The 18,723-nt window shown below is 29.6% G+C and overlaps 1 protein-coding gene across 1 annotated transcript; it reads right to left on the bottom strand.

The window, feature by feature from the left end:
• Positions 1-6: 6 nt before the first annotated feature.
• On the bottom strand, positions 7-7,928 carry LOC105119308 (pentatricopeptide repeat-containing protein At4g35850, mitochondrial-like). Its single transcript, XM_011017437.1, has 13 exons — positions 7,765-7,928; positions 7,533-7,668; positions 7,277-7,439; positions 7,134-7,199; positions 6,949-7,046; positions 6,408-6,525; positions 6,104-6,316; positions 5,875-5,951; positions 3,373-3,466; positions 1,624-1,689; positions 1,466-1,543; positions 1,249-1,350; positions 7-322 (listed from the first exon to the last, which is right to left on the bottom strand). Exons 1-13 carry the CDS (start codon positions 7,781-7,783, stop codon positions 173-175), a joined length of 1,380 nt encoding a protein of 459 aa, XP_011015739.1. The 5' UTR covers positions 7,784-7,928; the 3' UTR covers positions 7-172.
• Positions 7,929-18,723: the final 10,795 nt, after the last annotated feature.

Here is an 18,723-nt window from a genome sequence, read left to right as displayed (position 1 = left end):
TGCCTTTAATTATTAGGTGGAGGGGTAAGGAAAGAAATCAGTTACTGAGCATCAAAACTGTCTGTCAGGCTACGGTGACATCCCTACATGAGCAGTACCAAATGATAATCCATGTAACCTCCTTACATCCTTTTTATGGACACTCTCTAAAGCAAGCCACATTCATGTCCATTTAAAAAGCCGTTCTTTCTTTGGTATCAGTTTTGATATTCTGCGCCTGCTGTCTTGCAGGTCCAGTTCCTGCTCCAGATCTTGGGCGTAGCCTCTCGTATGTACTAGAAACTAGCAACCATCTGGGATCGTCTTCCGGCACACAGCGCCCCTGCCGTTCAAAGAAGAGAAGGAAAGGAGTTAGGAAGCTACACAGCGATAGGATTTAGAACCAACAGTATGTTGCAAAACCACCGGATGAACTATACTAAATTACTTTAAAAGAACAACACATTGCATTTTGCAATTTCACTATACTAAATTACTTTCAAAGCTTATGGAAGGACACTGGAATCTGCTTATGGAGATAACAGGACCATATGCGCAGCACGTATTGAACAGGGCACATGGTGAGATGACCACCAGACATTTTCATTCACTGAAAATGATCCAAGGGGGTCTTTCGAGGGACATTTGTGTGAAAAAAAGGTTTGATAGTTCCAGAAAAAAAATGTCTCCACAATCGAGAAAAGAGGAAAAATGTTGCCAAAAGCAGGGGAAACCACGCAGATGGTATTAGGAAATACCTAAATTATTAATAGATGATCTGATGAGCTGCAAAGAGAAAGGAAAACCATGCGGTTGGTATTAGGAAATACCTATAATATTAACATGTAATCCGATGAGTTCTGTCCCCTCTATGGATATTGAGAAGTTCCAGTTTATCAAGGACGAAAAACATCAGGGTTGTTCTGTAAACTCAATGCTGCTTAAGCTAATATTTTTTGTTTAATCACACAGCCTGCAAAGCTAAATTCTCACAGGGTCATCCTTGCATATGTCATGCCAATTTAAAGACCCTCCACTCTAAACCAAGAGCATTATGGATAACTTTTTCTGCAATTCTTTAACCAATCTGAGTCACTAGAAGAATTTATATCCATTTCTGCGAGTCTTTAACCTATTAGTTTCATCATGAATATGGGAATGTGTAGTTGAATGAAGCTACAGGACAAAAAGAAAAGAGGTAACAACAAGCTTGAATAAACAGCAGATCATTGTAAAATCCTCCACTGCATTATGAAGCAAAAGACTTACTTTTAACCCATTGTAATATGCTTCCACTGCAGGAAATGAAAGTGGCATTTTGCGAGCTTGTATCAGGTCCCATATATAATTGGCAGTAGTATATCCACCTTTCTGTAATTTTATCATAAAATGATGAGATATACAGCTCAACAACATATAAACATTTCTAACTATTAATGACAATGAATGGTGCCTTGTGAAAAATAAAGTGCAGCATAATTATTACCTTATCACCAGCTGCTATGAGGAGTAGATCATTTGCAATTTTTGGAAACAAGAAGAAGCTTCTCTGCGTCATTTCTTCCTGCATTGTTCAAGAATCTATATGAAGGCACAATGATGACACTATCAGAAACACAGTATAGAACCATAAACTAACCATACCAGCTTGTCTAAAGCAATTTGCATTCCTCTTGGAGTATGCCCTACCATGGCTCCCTCAATAAGTACCTATGAGAAGTTCAAGCAGTTTAAGGCTTGTGTTATGATCAGCTTAGTTGCACCAATACAGGAAATAAATTGATTCCCCACACCACAGTGGCAGATGTAAATAAATTAGAGTAGAAAATAAGAAACAAATGGCTGCTAGTCAGCAAAATAAGGAAAAAAAAGGAAGGAAAGTAAAAAAAAAATGCAAAGAAAGAAGGGAATCTCCAAATAGAAAGTTTCTGGTGGCAATTCATATATTTTCACTGTTCCCAGTAAACAAAGGTTAATTGCAAATTCAATTTATGATATTACAAAAGTGAGGTTACCCTTTGTGGATATGTTAAGAAAAATAGTTCGGGCTCACAAAAATGATGTAATGGAAAAGAGAAATTGTAAAAATAAATCAAGTAATAATTTTGTATGCACTTCTATAAAGAATGGATAATAGGTGAGAACCCTCTTGTCATCATCAGTGGCAGAAGTAAAAAAGATTTTTGGTGGTGGCCTGGTGGAGGAAGAACAGAGAATATATGCAGATCAAGTGGAGAGAGAGGAGATCGGAGGGGGGGGGGGGTTGTCCATGTGTTCAATGGGGAGAAAGGAAGAGTCTTGTGTAAAGAAAAAAAACGTGATTTTGTGAATAGATGAATATGCTTGCCTTTTAATGCATTGAGAGGTAATCTAAGTCCAAATAGTAATGGGTTCCGCTCAAAGCTGACAAGCAGAAATAATGGCAACTTAGCAGCCCCTTGCAGGTAAGTAACCGTTTTTTAGACATAAAATAGCCTTGTTCTCTCATGTAATAAAAATAGCATTCAGGGAAGATTTTGTCATTTTAGTATGTACGAAAAAAGATTTGCATCCTCCCACAAACAGATAAAGGCCCCTGCCTTCTCCTTTCTCCCTCTTTTTTATGCAACGAACTGTTAAAAACCATCAAAATTTCAAATTTCTCCATTTCACTAATAAGCAATATGTTAACACAGAAGTTCTTGACAGATCTTGTCACTTGATGTTTGAGAAGCAAGAAGCCTACATTAGAAAAAAGTGATCATATAATGATTCATCACAATCCACATTCTGAAGAACTAATTCACATGATTGTTAAGAGTAACAAACATGATTTTTCGGTGGAAAATAGATCCAGATCCAATAAGCTATACCTTTCCACTTCTATTAGGAAAAAAAAAAAAAAACATGATTCTAAAGTCCTAATAGTGCAAAAAGCGGGAATTCAAAGGTGAAGAGTTTATAGGTAATTTTCACTTCTTGAGAATTGTTTATAGATGATTGATACACAGAAATAGAGCAATAAGAAAGAGCATTTAATCCAGTAGGGAGATTTCAAGAAAGTTTTTATGAACTGACATATATACCCCTGAAAAAATTTGTAAAATAAATGTGCAGGTTAGCACATCTTGCTACATGCAATATTGAGAAAATTAAAGAATGCATGTATTTTCAAGTAAGGTCAATTATGCTGCTGGAAGCAGAAGAAAGGACATGATTCTGAGATGGAAGATACATGTGAACAAAAATGTTCTAGAATTTCTGTTCAATACCTCTAGAACCTACTTATACATAAAGTCAGAAAAACGAAAGCTGGTTTTTCCAACAGCAAGTGATATACAATACAAGAATTCAACATAACAGCCAACTGATATATACACAAATCGCAGATATGGCAGTTGTTACAAAACTCACCGTGTATAGTTCTATAAAAGAAGGCTTCATGGAATTCATATAATCATTAAAAACTTGAAGACCACGATCAAGGTCTCCAGAAAGTAGATAGCACCTAGACAAAAAGGATTTAGAAGGACACTTCATAGCTTTTAATGTCAAATGAACAATTGAAATAAAAAAAATAATAAAAAAGAAAAAAAGGTTGCAAGTTCAAGAATAGCCTTGGCCTAATTGATGCACACCCAATGCTTATTAAAAAAGAAAAAACTGTTCTGCACAACAAGTGGACTGGAAAGACAGCCTAAAATTCAATGGATAGCTAGTAGTGACAACTCTCTGATTATGTTCTCTATAATCTAAAATCATTGTTCGAACATGAACAGAATTTTACACAAGCAATATTCTTTCTTGTCTTCCTATTGTCCTTGCAATGCCAAATGTTAGAGCCATATAATCCTATTCTACATTGCTACAGACATAATAAGAATCTCAGCCAACTTATTCAGTCTCTTCCATCTGTTTACACAACTAATATTTGATTGTATCTACTTCTCACTAGCAGCTGTCTATCTTAGCTTGTTTGTTTTCCCAATAATTATTCATTGTCATATTCTTCCTTGAATACAACATTACCAGCCTCTAAAAGTTACAAATGTTCTCTCACCAGCACGTTTCATATCCAGATTGCTTTCAATGCTCTTAGAACTTGTTTGTTACACATGTTAATCTGAGTTTTATATATATATATATATATATATATCTATATATCAACATGGTAATCTGAATTATGATGTAATTGTTATTGCATTGACATTTTAATTTCATTATTTGATCCTTTTTTTGTTTATAATGAAAAATAAGAAATGACCACCAAGGCACTGCTCCATGCATTAGAAATTGTAATGATCACATAGAAGAACATGAAGTGCGATGGCTATGACAAAGCAAAATGCATTACTGATACTATAGGAATAATTTAAATGAAAAACCTTCATTGCATTTCTAATTTTGTTCTGAAAAAATAGTTAAAGCAAGCAGAGGTCCACATCCTACTATATTATAAGAAAAAAATTAATTATTTGCTTCTTTGAAGACAGCAGAAAAGGAAAACTAAGCTTCTTCTTCTTTTTCAATCAATCAAAATTACAGTAAAAATAGAAGAATGCAATTATTTTTTTTTATCGTGGCTTTCTTTTTCCCATAACTTGATTTAACAAGTCGCCTTAATATTTCTCAAAAAAGACAAATTTATAGAAGTAATTTATGAAAATTTTCACTTGTACATTGACAAAATAAATAGAAATAGAAAGGAAGAAAGCATCTTTAAAGGAATATGTATATATATAGAAAAATTCTCATCCAACTTCAAGCACAGCTAGCTAGAAGAGGCTAGTTTGCATTTTTTTTTTCTTTTCTTTTTAGGCCATTTTTCAGATTAATTTTCTTTTATGGAAATTAAATTTCACAAACTTAACTCAGACCAATGAAAATTGCAAAGCAAATGACTAGGGTTGGAACAATTAATAAACTTTATAAACCCGTGATAAAAGACATGCTATGAAAGATAGTTAACCCACTGCAATGCTCCTCAATACTAATTACAATAGTGGTGTGCATTTCTATCCACCAAAGCTAGCAATCATGCAGGCATCTCTTCAAGCCACACAAAGGTATTTATTTTCAAATGAGAATGTCATAAGTGTTTTCAATGTTTTATTTTGAGTTTTCTTGTGATTGATTCTTGGAAAAGAACAATACTCTTTCTGTCTCCTCTCTATGGTTCTAGGAAGTGAGACATGGCTAACCACATCATAATTACCAGAAACATGAAACATTCAGGCCATGGAATGAGATTCAGGAAGAGAGTTCGCACAAGACTCATGCATTATGTAGAAGACATGAATTTTGACAAAACTCAGAGCAACCAAAGATTTTTAGAGAATAAGAAAATAAATTTTCTAAGAGTTAATTCATTAAATGGAAAAATCTATATGAGTTCCCCTGCCAAATAACATATGCTCTTCCATATAAACCTTGTCCCTAACCTAACTGCACAACACTTGCAAAGAATGCATAACAGCTCTAATTAAATATAGATTATTATAAAAAGTGTATCACTAGGAAGGCAATTACAAGGGTCGGGTTAGCAGCCAGCTATATTAGTTAGAACTAAAATTTAAAGAAAGATTTCATATAAAGTGTATATCAGAAAGGTGTATACAAGGAAGTCGATCACCAAATTCTAAGAAGGCACTCTGATAAATACACCACTCAATATACTATCTATCCATGAACAACTGATAGCCAATTCAAGCTAATACTCTTCCCAGTTACCAAATGATAAACCACAAAGAGAGAGAATTTGGACTCATTGTTTGAAACCATGCATGCAGTTTCATGACTGTTTAGGAAAATATCAATAGGGTATGAAAGGAAAATGAATAAATCTATGCTGCATTGCTCTTGTACATAGCTCGATTAAATTGACCTCAAATGTTAAATAAAGATCAACTAATATACCTCATTATTTGCAAGAGAATAAAGACATCAGGATCCTTTTTTTCACTCTTAAGCATCTCCACAAGAACTTCCATAGCCTATTGCGACCAAGAAAAAACAACAAGACGACTACTGATAATAAATAAAAGCAACAGAAAAAATGAGACAGCAATAGTGAGTGGTATAGTAGAAATTGATCTTCTTAAAGGCTAGCAAACCAAGATATCACTAGGGATCTGAGAAAATCTACCTGAACATTTTTAAGCTCCGTAAAAGCATGAAAGGCCACATGGTAGACAGTCAATTCCTTACGCAAAAATCCTCGACGCTTATGAACATAGTCTGCAGTTGGTAAATTGTATAATTCCTCTTCAGAAACATTCATCATCACATTTTCAGCATTTTCTCCTGTTGATGCTTCAACAGATGACCAACCCTTTGACTGCTCAACAAGCTCAATAATCTTCCAACAATATAAGGTTATTAGAAAAGCTTCAAAATTCTGAAAGAAAGAGAAAATGATGTTCAAAAAAAGGAGAATTGTTTATAGTTACTTTGGTGGCTACATCTTCTGCTATGGGTGTCTTGTTCTTATGTGCAGCTATTAGTCCTGCATAGCAGAACTTGTTCAAACCAACACCAGCTGAAGTCATATCACGAACAATTGCATACCTGTAACATTTTGGATGATGATGCTGAATAATTTAATTTTGTGCAGGTCAACAAGACAATTTATGGGAAACATAACTTGATGATGCTACAGGCTCAACATCAAGCCAATTGTTGGCTGAAGACATGGTCCATGAGTTCATTGGCAATAGAATCTGAGATTTTTTTCTGTATATGGGCAGAATTGACTGTCATTGATGTCCTCAACAAACATTACAGTTAATGAAGTTAAGTTGGGAAATGCATTATACCAATCATTTTAGTTTGGGAAGCTGCACCTCATTTCATTGTTAACCTTTCCCAGTCATACACTTAAGGCTACAAAGCCATCCAGCTAGATGAAAAGGGTAATCAGGTTGAGGGATTGAGCATGGTGATCAAGATGAAAAAGGAGAAAAGATACAAACCAGGGAAGAAATAACATACACTGGATCTAACCGACCAGCAGCAGCACATGCATTAAGTAGACAGATATAGGTTTGTCCATTCGGCTTCACTCCAGCATTCTTCATCTCGTCCAAAATCTTCAACAAAAGAGAAAAATTAGCAAAATCCAAATACAAATAGCACTTTATCCCTGCTAAAAAAAAAAAACAATAGCATAGCTTTACCTTAATTGCCTGGTCAGAATTCTTGCTTTTCCCGCAGGTTGATATCAAAAAGTTGCACAACACAACCTATAATATCGAAAAAATCACATGGCCTAAAAATAGTAATAATCTTTCAAAAATTAACGAGAAAAGAGAAAACATACATCAGGAAGCAAACCCATAGTTTTCATCTCATCTCTAAAATAGAAAGCATCTTGCAAACGCGAGCCTTTCATTGTTCCAGCAATCAAAGAATGAAATGTATCTCTACTCGGCTGCACTCCGTCTAACACCATATCATCGTATGCATCTCTCAACAGATAATGCCTAATTCCCAACAACAATAATAATAAATTTAAGTAAATTAAATTTAATATAATCAAAAATACATTTATAAATAAATAAGGGAATAATAAATACCTGCGTTTAGCAGTTAGAGAAGTGAAAACAGTGTTGTACTCTGATAAATTATTTGCATAATTTCGTTTGGCGTACTGTTCTGTTGAAGTAGCCAAGTATCGCCTTCCGAAGCCTCGGAGCAGTGATCTTTGAGCACCTGATAAATCATAAATATTGTATCTGTTTTTTTATTTCATTTTCTTAAATAGCAGAAGAAATGGGGTAAAAAAAAGAAATCGTTTGTGTTGTTTACCTTGAAGAAGAAATTTCATGTTTGAAGACTAAAGAAGACGACCCAGTCAGTACTCAGTCTGGAGAAACGACTCAGACAGTACTCTGTGGTGAGTAATGGTGCTGTTGAGTAGGGTTTTAGTCGCAGAGTTTTGTGTTTTTTATTTAATTTAAATTTATTTGATTTTCTTCAGTTGTTTTCTTGCCACGGGCACTTGATTTTGCGTAAGACGCGTCGTCTTGGTGGGCTTGGATGAACATGGGCTGTTCTGGGTTTGTGTGGGCGTTTTGGGCTTTGAGATTTTAGTGAATAAGACTAGATAAACGAAGCTATTTTCTCGTACTTGATTGCCTGATCCAATATATACAATGCTTATCATGTGTTTGTGGTATAAAAATATAATAAATTATTTGTAATTATAAAAACTGTATTTTATATTATGAGGTATATTAAAAAATTAAGTTTGAAATATAATTTTTATAAAGTAATTTTTACATGTTTTTTAATTGAGTTTAGTATTAGTTTTGCGTTTTAAAAGCATTTTTGAAAAATTAAGTTTGAAATATAATTTTTATAAAGTAATTTTTACATGTTTTTTAATTGAGTTTAGTATTAGTTTTGCGTTTTAAAAGCGTTTTTGAAAAAAATTGATAATTTTTTATTTTTATTTTTACTTCAAATTAATATTTTTTTATGTTTTTAGATCATTTTGATGAGTTAATATCAAAAATAATTTTTAAAAAATAAAAATATATTATTTTAATGCATTTCCAAATAAAAAAACATGTTGAAAAGCAACCGCAACCAAGTAATTATCAAATATTTTATTCATATTTTTTTTGTTATAAATAAACCTTAATCATAATTTTTACCAAACATTTATCTAAATTCAATTAACAATACCTAACCATACTTTTTTAAAACTTATTTTTTTAAATCACAACCACAAAAATAGTTTTTATAAGTCTTTCACTGTAAACTCCCTTAAATGATTTGAAAAATTTTCCCTTCCTGTACAAAGCCTCATAACTTAAGGGATAATTTAATTTTTTCATGGGATATATTGTCCATTATAAAATTAAATAAAGACAAATAGATATTTTTATCTTTTTTTTGTATGGTATGACTTAGATATCATCAAGAAAAAGATTAATTAACTTTTTTGCATAAGCATTTTTGAGTTTTCAATTTCAAAAGCACAAAAATATCTAAAATACTATTCAAGGCAAATATTCTATAGTTGTTGTCTAGGGTTTTTTTGTCTTTTCTTTTTAGATTTTTTGTTATTGTCAAGTCCGATGAGGGTTAATTTAATCTTTTAACAAATATAATAAAATAAAATAAATAAAATGTTGATAGCATATGCAATATCCACTCCAATAAATAAAAGAAGCTTGTGTTTTTTCTTATGCATGCAAGCTTCTCCAGCGGCTAAGCACCATTTTTAGTTGTGATATTAGAAGCAACTCTCCAGTAACTTTCCTATAAACAGGCATATGGTGGCCATAGAGTGTTGGTTTGGCTTTACTAGGTTCGTTTTCTTCTCCTCTCCATTTTCTTTTGATTCTCCTAAAAAATACAAAAGAATTTTTTTTTTGATTTTTGTACCCAACTTGATCTTTATTATTTTGATAATTATTTATTTTGCTTTTGATACATAAAGTTTATTTTTTATTTAATTTTATTCCTAAATATTTTATTTCATTTAATTTTTTTATCCAATTTGACTCTTATTATTTTGATTATTATTGTTTAATCCATTTCTTGATTTATTGATACTCTTCAATTTTATCACTCAATATTTTATCTTATTTTATTTTTATATTCAATTTTGATCTTTATTCTTTTGATTTTTATTTTTTATCACTTTCTTGATTTATTTATGTTTTTCAATTTTGTCCCTTAATATTTTATTTGATTTAATTTTTATATTCAAGTTTAGTCCTCATTTTTATTGCTATTCTTTTTATCACTTTATTGATTTATTTATATTTTTCAATTTTATGCCTTAAACTTTTATTTAATTAAATTTTTATATTCAATTTCAACCTTTATTTTTTTTATTACTGCATTTTTTTATAATTTTCTTAAGTTATTTTATTTCTCAATTTAATATCTAAATATTTTTTTTCATTTAGTTTCTATAACATATTTGACCCTTCTTGTTTGATTGTTATTTTTTAACTATTAATGATTGTGAATTTTGCTTTTTTATTTTTATACCAAATTTGATCGTCATATTCCTAATCATGGATTAGTTAAGTTAACCTAGGTTGAATTGAGTTTTTCTTCCTAATGTTTATTTATTTTATTTTATTTTAAAATTTTATCATTTGACAATAGGTTAATAGACTTTTTACTTTGTGATTTTCTACTTTCCTTCCAGAAGGGTTGTCCTAGGTCATAACTTAGTTAAGTAGCTTAGTTAAGTTAACTTGAGTTTATTCAAGTTTTTTTTATTGATTTAACTTTGATTTTTTTTATTTACTTTTTTTAATTCAATTTTTTTTATCCTAATCCTATATCACATGTCGCGGGTTAGTTGAGGTAACTTGGATTAACTGAGGCTTTTTTCCTCAATGTTTCTTTTCTTGAAATTGATTTTTTTTTCATTTTTATCTTTTTAGATTTGGTTATTAGGCCTTGAGTTTTGTGGATTTTTATGTATTTTTTTGTAGGGTTATCACCGGTCATGGATTCGTCATATTAATCTAGGTTAATTTGATTTTTTTTCAATATTTTTTTTAATTTAGCTTCAGTCTTTTTGTTCTAGGCCTTTTTTTATGAAAATAGTTTTCTTTAATCCTAATCTCATATTATAGGTCATAAGTTATTCGAGTTAACTCGATTTTTTATAACATTTTTATTTTTTATTTTTTTCAATTTTATTCTTTGACGTAAGGTTATTAGGCCTTAAGTTTTGTGATTTTTTTTCTTTTCTTTCTGTTAGGCAATCTTTGGTTGCAAGTTATCTTAAGTTGACTTTTTTTTTCAATATTGTTTTATTAATTTAACTTTGATCTGTTTTAAAAGTTATTTTTCTATCACAATCTCATATTACAAATGAAAAATTAGTTAAGTTAATCAGGATTGACTCATGTTATTATCTATTACTTAAACATCCTTTTTTTCTATAGAAAAATTGTAATGGCCCTTCAACATGCTGTCACCAATCTAGTAAATAAATAAACAACATATTTTACGCTAAATAAAACTTGTGTTTATTCTGTAATTATTTTTGGAAATATAGGCCTTGTTTGTTTCTACATTTCAAAAGTGTTTTTGAAAAAAATTAATTTTTAAATTTTTTTTATTAACTTCAAATTAATATGTTTTTAGTTTTTTTAAATTATTTTGATGTGCTGGTGTCAAAAATAATTTTTTAAAAATAAAAAAAATCATTGACATGTATTTTGGCACGAAAAACTATTTGAAAAGCAACTGCAACCACACTTCCAAACAAATCTATAATAAGTAAAAATATTAAAAACAACAACAACCACAACAACAACAACAAAAACTTGGTGATTAATTTTTTTATTGCCACAAATCATAAGAGATTTGCTTTCTTAAGACTACCAAAAAAGAGTTTATTGCTTTTTTATAAATATATTAAACCAACATATATAAGGTGTGCTTTAAGATGGTTAAAAGAGAAACTTAGTTTTAACTAATGCAAAAGATAGCTCCAAAATATTTTTATTATTAAACAAAAAAATTAAAAATTTGTCATAGATTATAATAGCAAGGACTGCATTACATCTTTGGCCACTTGATTATTTTACTACCATTTTGATTTAGGAATAATTATTTTCGGTTTGGTTTTTATTAAAAAAGCAACCAAACTGAAATTTAAAAAAAAATCAAAATTGATTCAAACCAACCGATTGTAGTTAGGTTTGGTTTAGTTTTTTAGACAAAAACTGGTTCAAATCGGTTTTACTTGGTTTTGTTTTGTTTTGGCTAGGTTTTCTTGGTTTGACTCGGTTTTTTTTTGTTTGGCTTTATTTTTCCCTGTTTTTTTTATTTAGGTTTGATTTGGTTTGGTTTTTTCAGTTTCAGGTTTATAAAACCAAAATCAAACCGAACCAGTTGATTTTTTCAAAAGTTTAATAAGTCTAATCAGTTTTTTCCACAATTCAGTTTTTTTGGTTATTTTTTTATTTTCTTGACTTCTCTCCTTTTTCATTAATTTAAAATTATTAAAGTTATTATGCATAGTTATCAACATATATTCATACTCTTTGGTAAATTCTCTAAAAGAGTAAAATATTGTTTCACCCAAAAAAGTCTAGTCTATCTAAAATATACATAGTTAATTTTGTTTTTCTCATGTTTGCCTAGCTAAGAACTACTTGATAAATGGAAAATATTTTAGGGTTAAAAGAGAACTAAACTTAAAACAAGAGAAAACAATTTACATTCACAAAAGATGAAAGTGTTTTAAAAGACTATTTTTTTCTTAAATCATGGTCCAACTATCAATTAATATTTGTTGTCTTTTCTTCTTCTTTTTAATTCATATTTTGCATACATATCAAATACCAAACAATTATCTTCAAAAAGTTTATTTTAATGTAGCCAAACAATGAAAAATAACATATTTTTTTAAAATAGTTTTTCATTGTACATGAAAACAAATCAAGTCTTAATATTTAGAGCTTTTACTAAAAATCAATTAAGAGCCTTAGTTATCCCTGATTTAAAGATATGCACTTTTAATAGAAGTTTTAACACTACCAGAAAATTATCAAATAACAATGGAATTATTGATAAAAAAAATATTATATTTATGATGTTCAATGACATTACCGATGTCATTAGTGATGGAATATGTTTCATCAATAATTAGCAATGGAATTGGTGATAAAATAAAAATAATTTTAAAAAATTCAAGAAATATTATGTCGGTGATTCCATCGGTAACATGACATGTCATTATTTGCTGACAACATTAACAAGGAAAATATTGCATCACCAGTTTTCATTGAAAATTCCATCAAAATTAATAGTGTTATTACCAACAATAACCCCATCCCTTTTTTCTTCTTCTCTCTACTTTTCTTTTATAGTAGAACAACAACCCCTCCCTCTCCTTAATTTTTCTACAAATCTAGGCCTCATCCTAATAAATTCAACCACCTCAAACTCAATTGTATCAACATCACCGTCTTGGTTCAATGTTTTCTAAATATTCCCTGCACCAAGTAAGCAAATCTATCCATTTATATTTTAGGTTAATTTGTTGATATTTTTGTGTAGTATTTGTAATTTGCTTATATATTTAAGTGTTTTACAACCTTTTGATAATTAAATTTATTATATTAAAGTATAATTTGTATGTTAGGGTTTGTTTGGGATTCAAAGAAGATTGAATTTGTTTCTAATTTGATGAAATTTAACATGATTTTATAACTTAGGCGTGTTATACTAAAAGAAATGATGAGTCATTTAATGAGTTCCAATTCCATCTTGTCAATATTATTGTTAAGTTTAAAATCTTAGGAAAATTAATTTTTTATGGGATTGATAAAAATTAAATGGTATTAATTCAAATTGAATAAGTTTGAATTGTACAAATGATAGATAATTAGTTGGGTACCAATTACTTCTTGGTAATTTAATTTATATATTTTATATTTTTATGCAACATTGAATTTTTATACAAATTATAATTGATGATTAGATTGTAAATTCATTTTTAATTATCAAAGTTGAATTTTGAATTGATAGTTATATTATTAATAAATATTGTCATGAATATTTTATAGACGTTTCACAAGTAATGAATGATTGTTCTTAGATGTATTAAGATTCACCCTCATGTTTTATGTGGAAGATTATTGTAAAATAGTTGAGAGTTGTATTAATTTTATGCTTTCAAATTCGAATAATATTAGTGGAGGCAGAATTACATGTTTATTTGTGAAGTTTACAAATAAAAAGTTCTACCAATCAGATGATATAGTGATGCAACTTCTAAAAAAGAGTTTATATAGAAATATATGTGTTGATTTACAAACAAAGAACATTATGTTCCTTACGAGATCATGTTAGAAATGATTGTTGGCTCAATATCTAGTTCTAGCAACATATATGGAGTTGTAGATGATAATGATAATCATTATAAAATTATGATGATTTATACAATAGAAATGAATCATAGTTATTCAAATGAAGGTTCATGTGTGGATAAAAAACCAAATATAGATGCAATTAGATTTTTTTTTTTTACTTTTAAAAGATTTTAATAAACCATTATAGGATAGCTACATAAATCATAGTAACTTGTCAGTCTTTGCATAAGTGTTAACCATTAAGTCAAATTATGAATTGAGTAAGGCCGATTATGATAACATTATCTAATGGGTGAAAACCATTTTATCTGAAAGGAGTAAATTGAAAAAAAAATTTATACTACAAAATCCATGATGAAACTCCTTAGCCCAAGAAACCAAAAGATTGATATATGTCCAAACTTTTACACGTTGTTCTATGATGAAGATGCAAATTTAATTGAGTGTAAAAATGAAGATGCACTTGTGGTATATAAAAAACTAAGATACTTCTCAGTCACTCCTAGACTATGAATGTTATTTATGTCTCTAAAGATTGCCCAACACATGAAATGTGACATAATAAAAAAGTTGATGTCTCCTCTCAAGTGTAAGAATGTCGAAGTAATAAATAACCAGACAAGACCGGGGTCAAACCACAAGGAGGTTAACTAGATAAATTATAAATAATAATAATGACAATAACAATAACAACAACAACAACAATAATAATAATACAAAGAAAAAAAAGTTAAAGAGGACTTTGAAATGTAAGATTAATGTAAGGATTAAACAACAATAAAAACAAATGTCAAGATTAGAGGATCCACTAATGGTATTTCAAACAAGTATAATATAAACTCTTTTTATTACTCAACTAGAAACCATATACAAAAAAGGTTCCAATCAGATTATAAATTATTAACATTATTACATTAGTTATTTTATTCAAATAATTTTAATACTTGTAAATGTTGTCAGGTATTTATGACTATAACTTATGTTAACAACAAACCAAGTTCCTTTCATAGCATAAGTGACGGTTACACCATACGGTAGGGCTATGAAAGTACTAAGTATTTGTTGTACCGAGGGTTATATAATATAAATCTAGATTAACCATTTAACAAGCAAAGTATTAAGAGTGAACAAGATAACAAATAGAAAACATGTTAGTATCAAACATTAAAGTCCATATTGAATTTACACTATACTTATTCTTATGCCATTAGTATATCTTTTTAACCTTGATATAATAAACTTAGCTAAACATAATGAAGAAGAGAAACATAAATAAACAACATAAGAACATAAGTATGGTAAAAGAAAGGAGAAACATAAATAAGAGATTAAGGAAAATATAACATGAAATAAAACTTAAACATTACAAAAATATAAAGAAAGAAATAAAGAGTATGATCTTAATCTAAAAACCAAGATGCCTAAATGCATGGCAAAGTCTCCTTTCGTAGGCCAAAATTTAAAACTATTGATTTGATGACTAATTGTTAAGTGGGTAGTCATATCTTGACTTGGTGGCAATCCCTATCTTCTTGTCTGAATAAAATATCATTGATGACATTAGAATTTGAATAGATTGTCCCATAAAAGTTTTAGCAAATTGTCTCAACTTTCTAACAAAAATAAATTTGGTTCATTTGGAGTTCTAGAACTCGAGATATGGGTTGAACACTAGACAATGTCTATGTTGCAGGACAAATTCTGACTTCTCTCTTCTTGCTAAGATTTAGACTTTCAAACAGTAAAATTGAGTCTTGCATTTATTATGAATGTTTTAGGCATAGGTCTTAGTTTTCTAGCCATGTAAACCAAATTGAAATCCAATATCTACAGCTTCAGATATGACCCAATGATTGAACAGTGTTCGAGTTTGGACTGAACCAACATTTCTTTTCTAAGCTTAACCCTCTCTTTATCTTCTCAATTTCAGTAATTAAACTCATCAATCAATTCTTTGATTTATGTAATAGGCCTGCATTTAAGATGAACATTTACCATAAATTAAATATATTTTATAGTATTAGACTTATTCTTATAAAACATGTTTTACTTAAGGAGTTATTGATACTTCAAATACAAAATGATGATATAAAACTTTAATAAAAATATATTTTTAAGTAATAATCACCATGTCATCATTTACATGATTCGATAAATGGAGTTATGGTACACCTTTCTGATAGTGGAGCTTTCAAACAGTTTAATAAAGTGAATTCTTAGTTTTTAATTGAACCACAAAACATACATCTTAGTATATGGATGAATATGTTCAATCCATTTAGGTTCTTTGATACACCATATTAGTTATCATACTAATAATTTACAACTTGCGCAAAAGAATGTGTATGAGTTCAGAATTTATGTCCTTTTTTATAGTCATATTTAATCCTTATAGTCAAGGTAGAAATTTAAATTTGTCTTTAACCATTAATTGAAGAGTTGAATCCATTATGGTCATTTGAGGCTTTGATATATGATGTATTAAGAAAATAAAATTTTTAGATGAAGAAAATTTTGATGTGGACTATAAATGATTTTTTTTTATGTATGAGATAACTTTAGGATGGAGTATGTGCATATATGAAAAATTAGCTTTTCCATACTATAGAAAAAATAATAAGACTTTTACCTTAATGAATGGTGGTAAAGCTTTTTTTTTAATCTCACAAGAGGTTCTTGCTAAGTTATCATTGATATAAAAACAATGTAAAGGACTTCTAGGTTAGGTGGGGAGTAGTGATCTGCCTTATGACTTTTATTTAGGGTTTAGATTCGTGAAATATCCAATTATGAGCTGAGAGTTTACTCGATAATGGCGGTCAGACTATACCTCAATCATTCCTTGTAAACCTTTATATTCCATTCACGTAACCAACAAAAGGAAAACAATAAAACAATTAAAGCTTAGTCCGACCAGACAAGGTAGTCCCCAGCAGATTTGCCATTCTGTCATAGGGCACAAGCCGGAGCAAAGTCCGAATTTGGACCCGATTTTCTCCTCCTTCAGGTCATCAATGTAGCCTCTATTTATAGGTGATGGAAGAGGGTAATCTCATATACACCAGGATAAAATTTCAACCCTTGATTTGGTTAGGAAGGATCCCAAGTTGATTCAAAGTAGCCTCCTTCAATTGTCAAATCTGCATTAAAAAGCTGTCTAAGTTGACATCTTCACGTCGTTGCTGGTGTCGACGTGTTATCATTCATCCTGAAACGTTCATATGGGGTGGTAGAGAAACTGTAGGGGATCCTTTTCGTAAAAGTTTTGTTCAATTTAATGGAGAAATCAAGCATTAAATGTATCTGCAAATTAGGCTCCAACGCTGTTTCTTTTAGGTAAAATGGGGAAGATAATGAACAGTGACCAGACGACGCGTCGTCTAGTCCTCTTCTGTTTTTTTTTTGTTTTTTTATAAATACAAAACGACATCGTTTTGGGTGGAATTAAGGATTTTTACCAATATTCAATGCAGTCCTCCATGTTTCAATTTGTTTCAATTAAATCCCTAATTAACCCTAAAATTTTGACTTAATACAATTAAACCCCTGATGAACTTTAATTGCAACCTCAAAGTTATGGGCCTTTTGTGATATGGTCTTTGATCTTAATTTTTTTTTTAATTTAATCCCTAATTAACCATTAAACTTTCAATTTCTTCAATTTCACCCCCGATTTTTGTCAATTACACCTTTATAGTTTGATGTCTTTCATAAAAATGTCCTTGCTGTCAATTTCTTCAATTTAACTATTAATTGACACCAAAACTTTAATTTTCTTGCAATTTGACCCCTGATTTCAATCAATTAACTTGGTAAGAATTAAATTTGATTCATTAAAATTCTAATTTTTTCAATAAAGCCCTAATTAGACTCCCAAACATAATTTTTCACCAATTAAACCCCAAATAAAACCAGTTTGACCCATTTAAAGTATAATTACGGCCTTACACTTAATTAAATCCTTTAATTGGACTCAAATTAATTGTTAAACATAATTAAAATCAAATTGGCTTATGATTAAATCAAATTAGCCTGTTAAAAATTTAATTATGTTCTTAGACTTAATTTCTATGCAAATTCACCCAATAATCATTTAATTTGACCTTGGATTTGTTTTTTTTTTCTATTTTTGTGCATAATGGGGGTACAATTAGGACTTGAATTTCCTCCAAAATTTCAGCATGATTCCCCGATCCACGTTGCCAGACTTTAATTTTATTTATTTTGAAAAAAAAAGTCATTTTTAGGGAATAACCAAGAATTGGATTATGACAGGTACTGTTGAGTGAATAATTGTATAATGTAGTCTTATATGATAAGAATATTGTATTTGGTTTTTAATTCGGTAAGTAGAAGTTTTTTTATTTTGATATGACCTATAATTAGGTAAAGTGGAGTATTTTTTAAGAGTTTTTTTATTTATTGGAAGATTAATGCCATTCGTTATAATTTGGATATCATACATATCAGGAAGAACTTGTTTAAGAAAGTTTTTAATATAGTCATAGACGTCAAATGAAAAATAAAGGATCATATAAAAGCTAGAATGGATATAACTTTATTTTATGATAATTGGAAAATAAAGTTTTTTAATGATAAGGTATGCATCGCAAAGCCTAAAGTCACATTCACCTTAGACTAAAAAGCACAACTTCTTGTGTATTAATGGCTTAAAAGTTGGAAAATTTCTAATGAATATGATTCAAACACAACTAAATTGATGAATTTAAATAGATGCAGATTATATAGAATGAAAAGTCATGACTATCATGTATTTATACAACCACTCATTTTAATTTCTTATATGAATTTATTGTTAAAAGAGATATGAGATGCACTCTTAAAGATTAGTCAATGTTTTAAAGATGTTTACTAAAAAAAGAATTACATTTCCAACACTTGG

Source organism: Populus euphratica, unplaced genomic scaffold (assembly GCF_000495115.2).
Source record: "Populus euphratica unplaced genomic scaffold, PopEup_1.0 scaffold2753.1, whole genome shotgun sequence".
NCBI classification, from domain to species: Eukaryota; Viridiplantae; Streptophyta; class Magnoliopsida; order Malpighiales; family Salicaceae; genus Populus; species Populus euphratica.
Note: the sequence above shows the minus strand (reverse complement) of the source record. Positions and strands in the feature narration are given on the sequence as shown.

Coding starts and splice junctions, on each gene's coding strand:
- LOC105119308 (XM_011017437.1), bottom strand. Junction 6,526..6,948: donor GCTGGTCGGTTAGATCCAGT/GTATGTTATTTC, acceptor AAAATGTTACAG/GTATGCAATTGTTCGTGATA. Junction 5,952..6,103: donor CGGAGCTTAAAAATGTTCAG/GTAGATTTTCTC, acceptor TGGTCGCAATAG/GCTATGGAAGTTCTTGTGGA.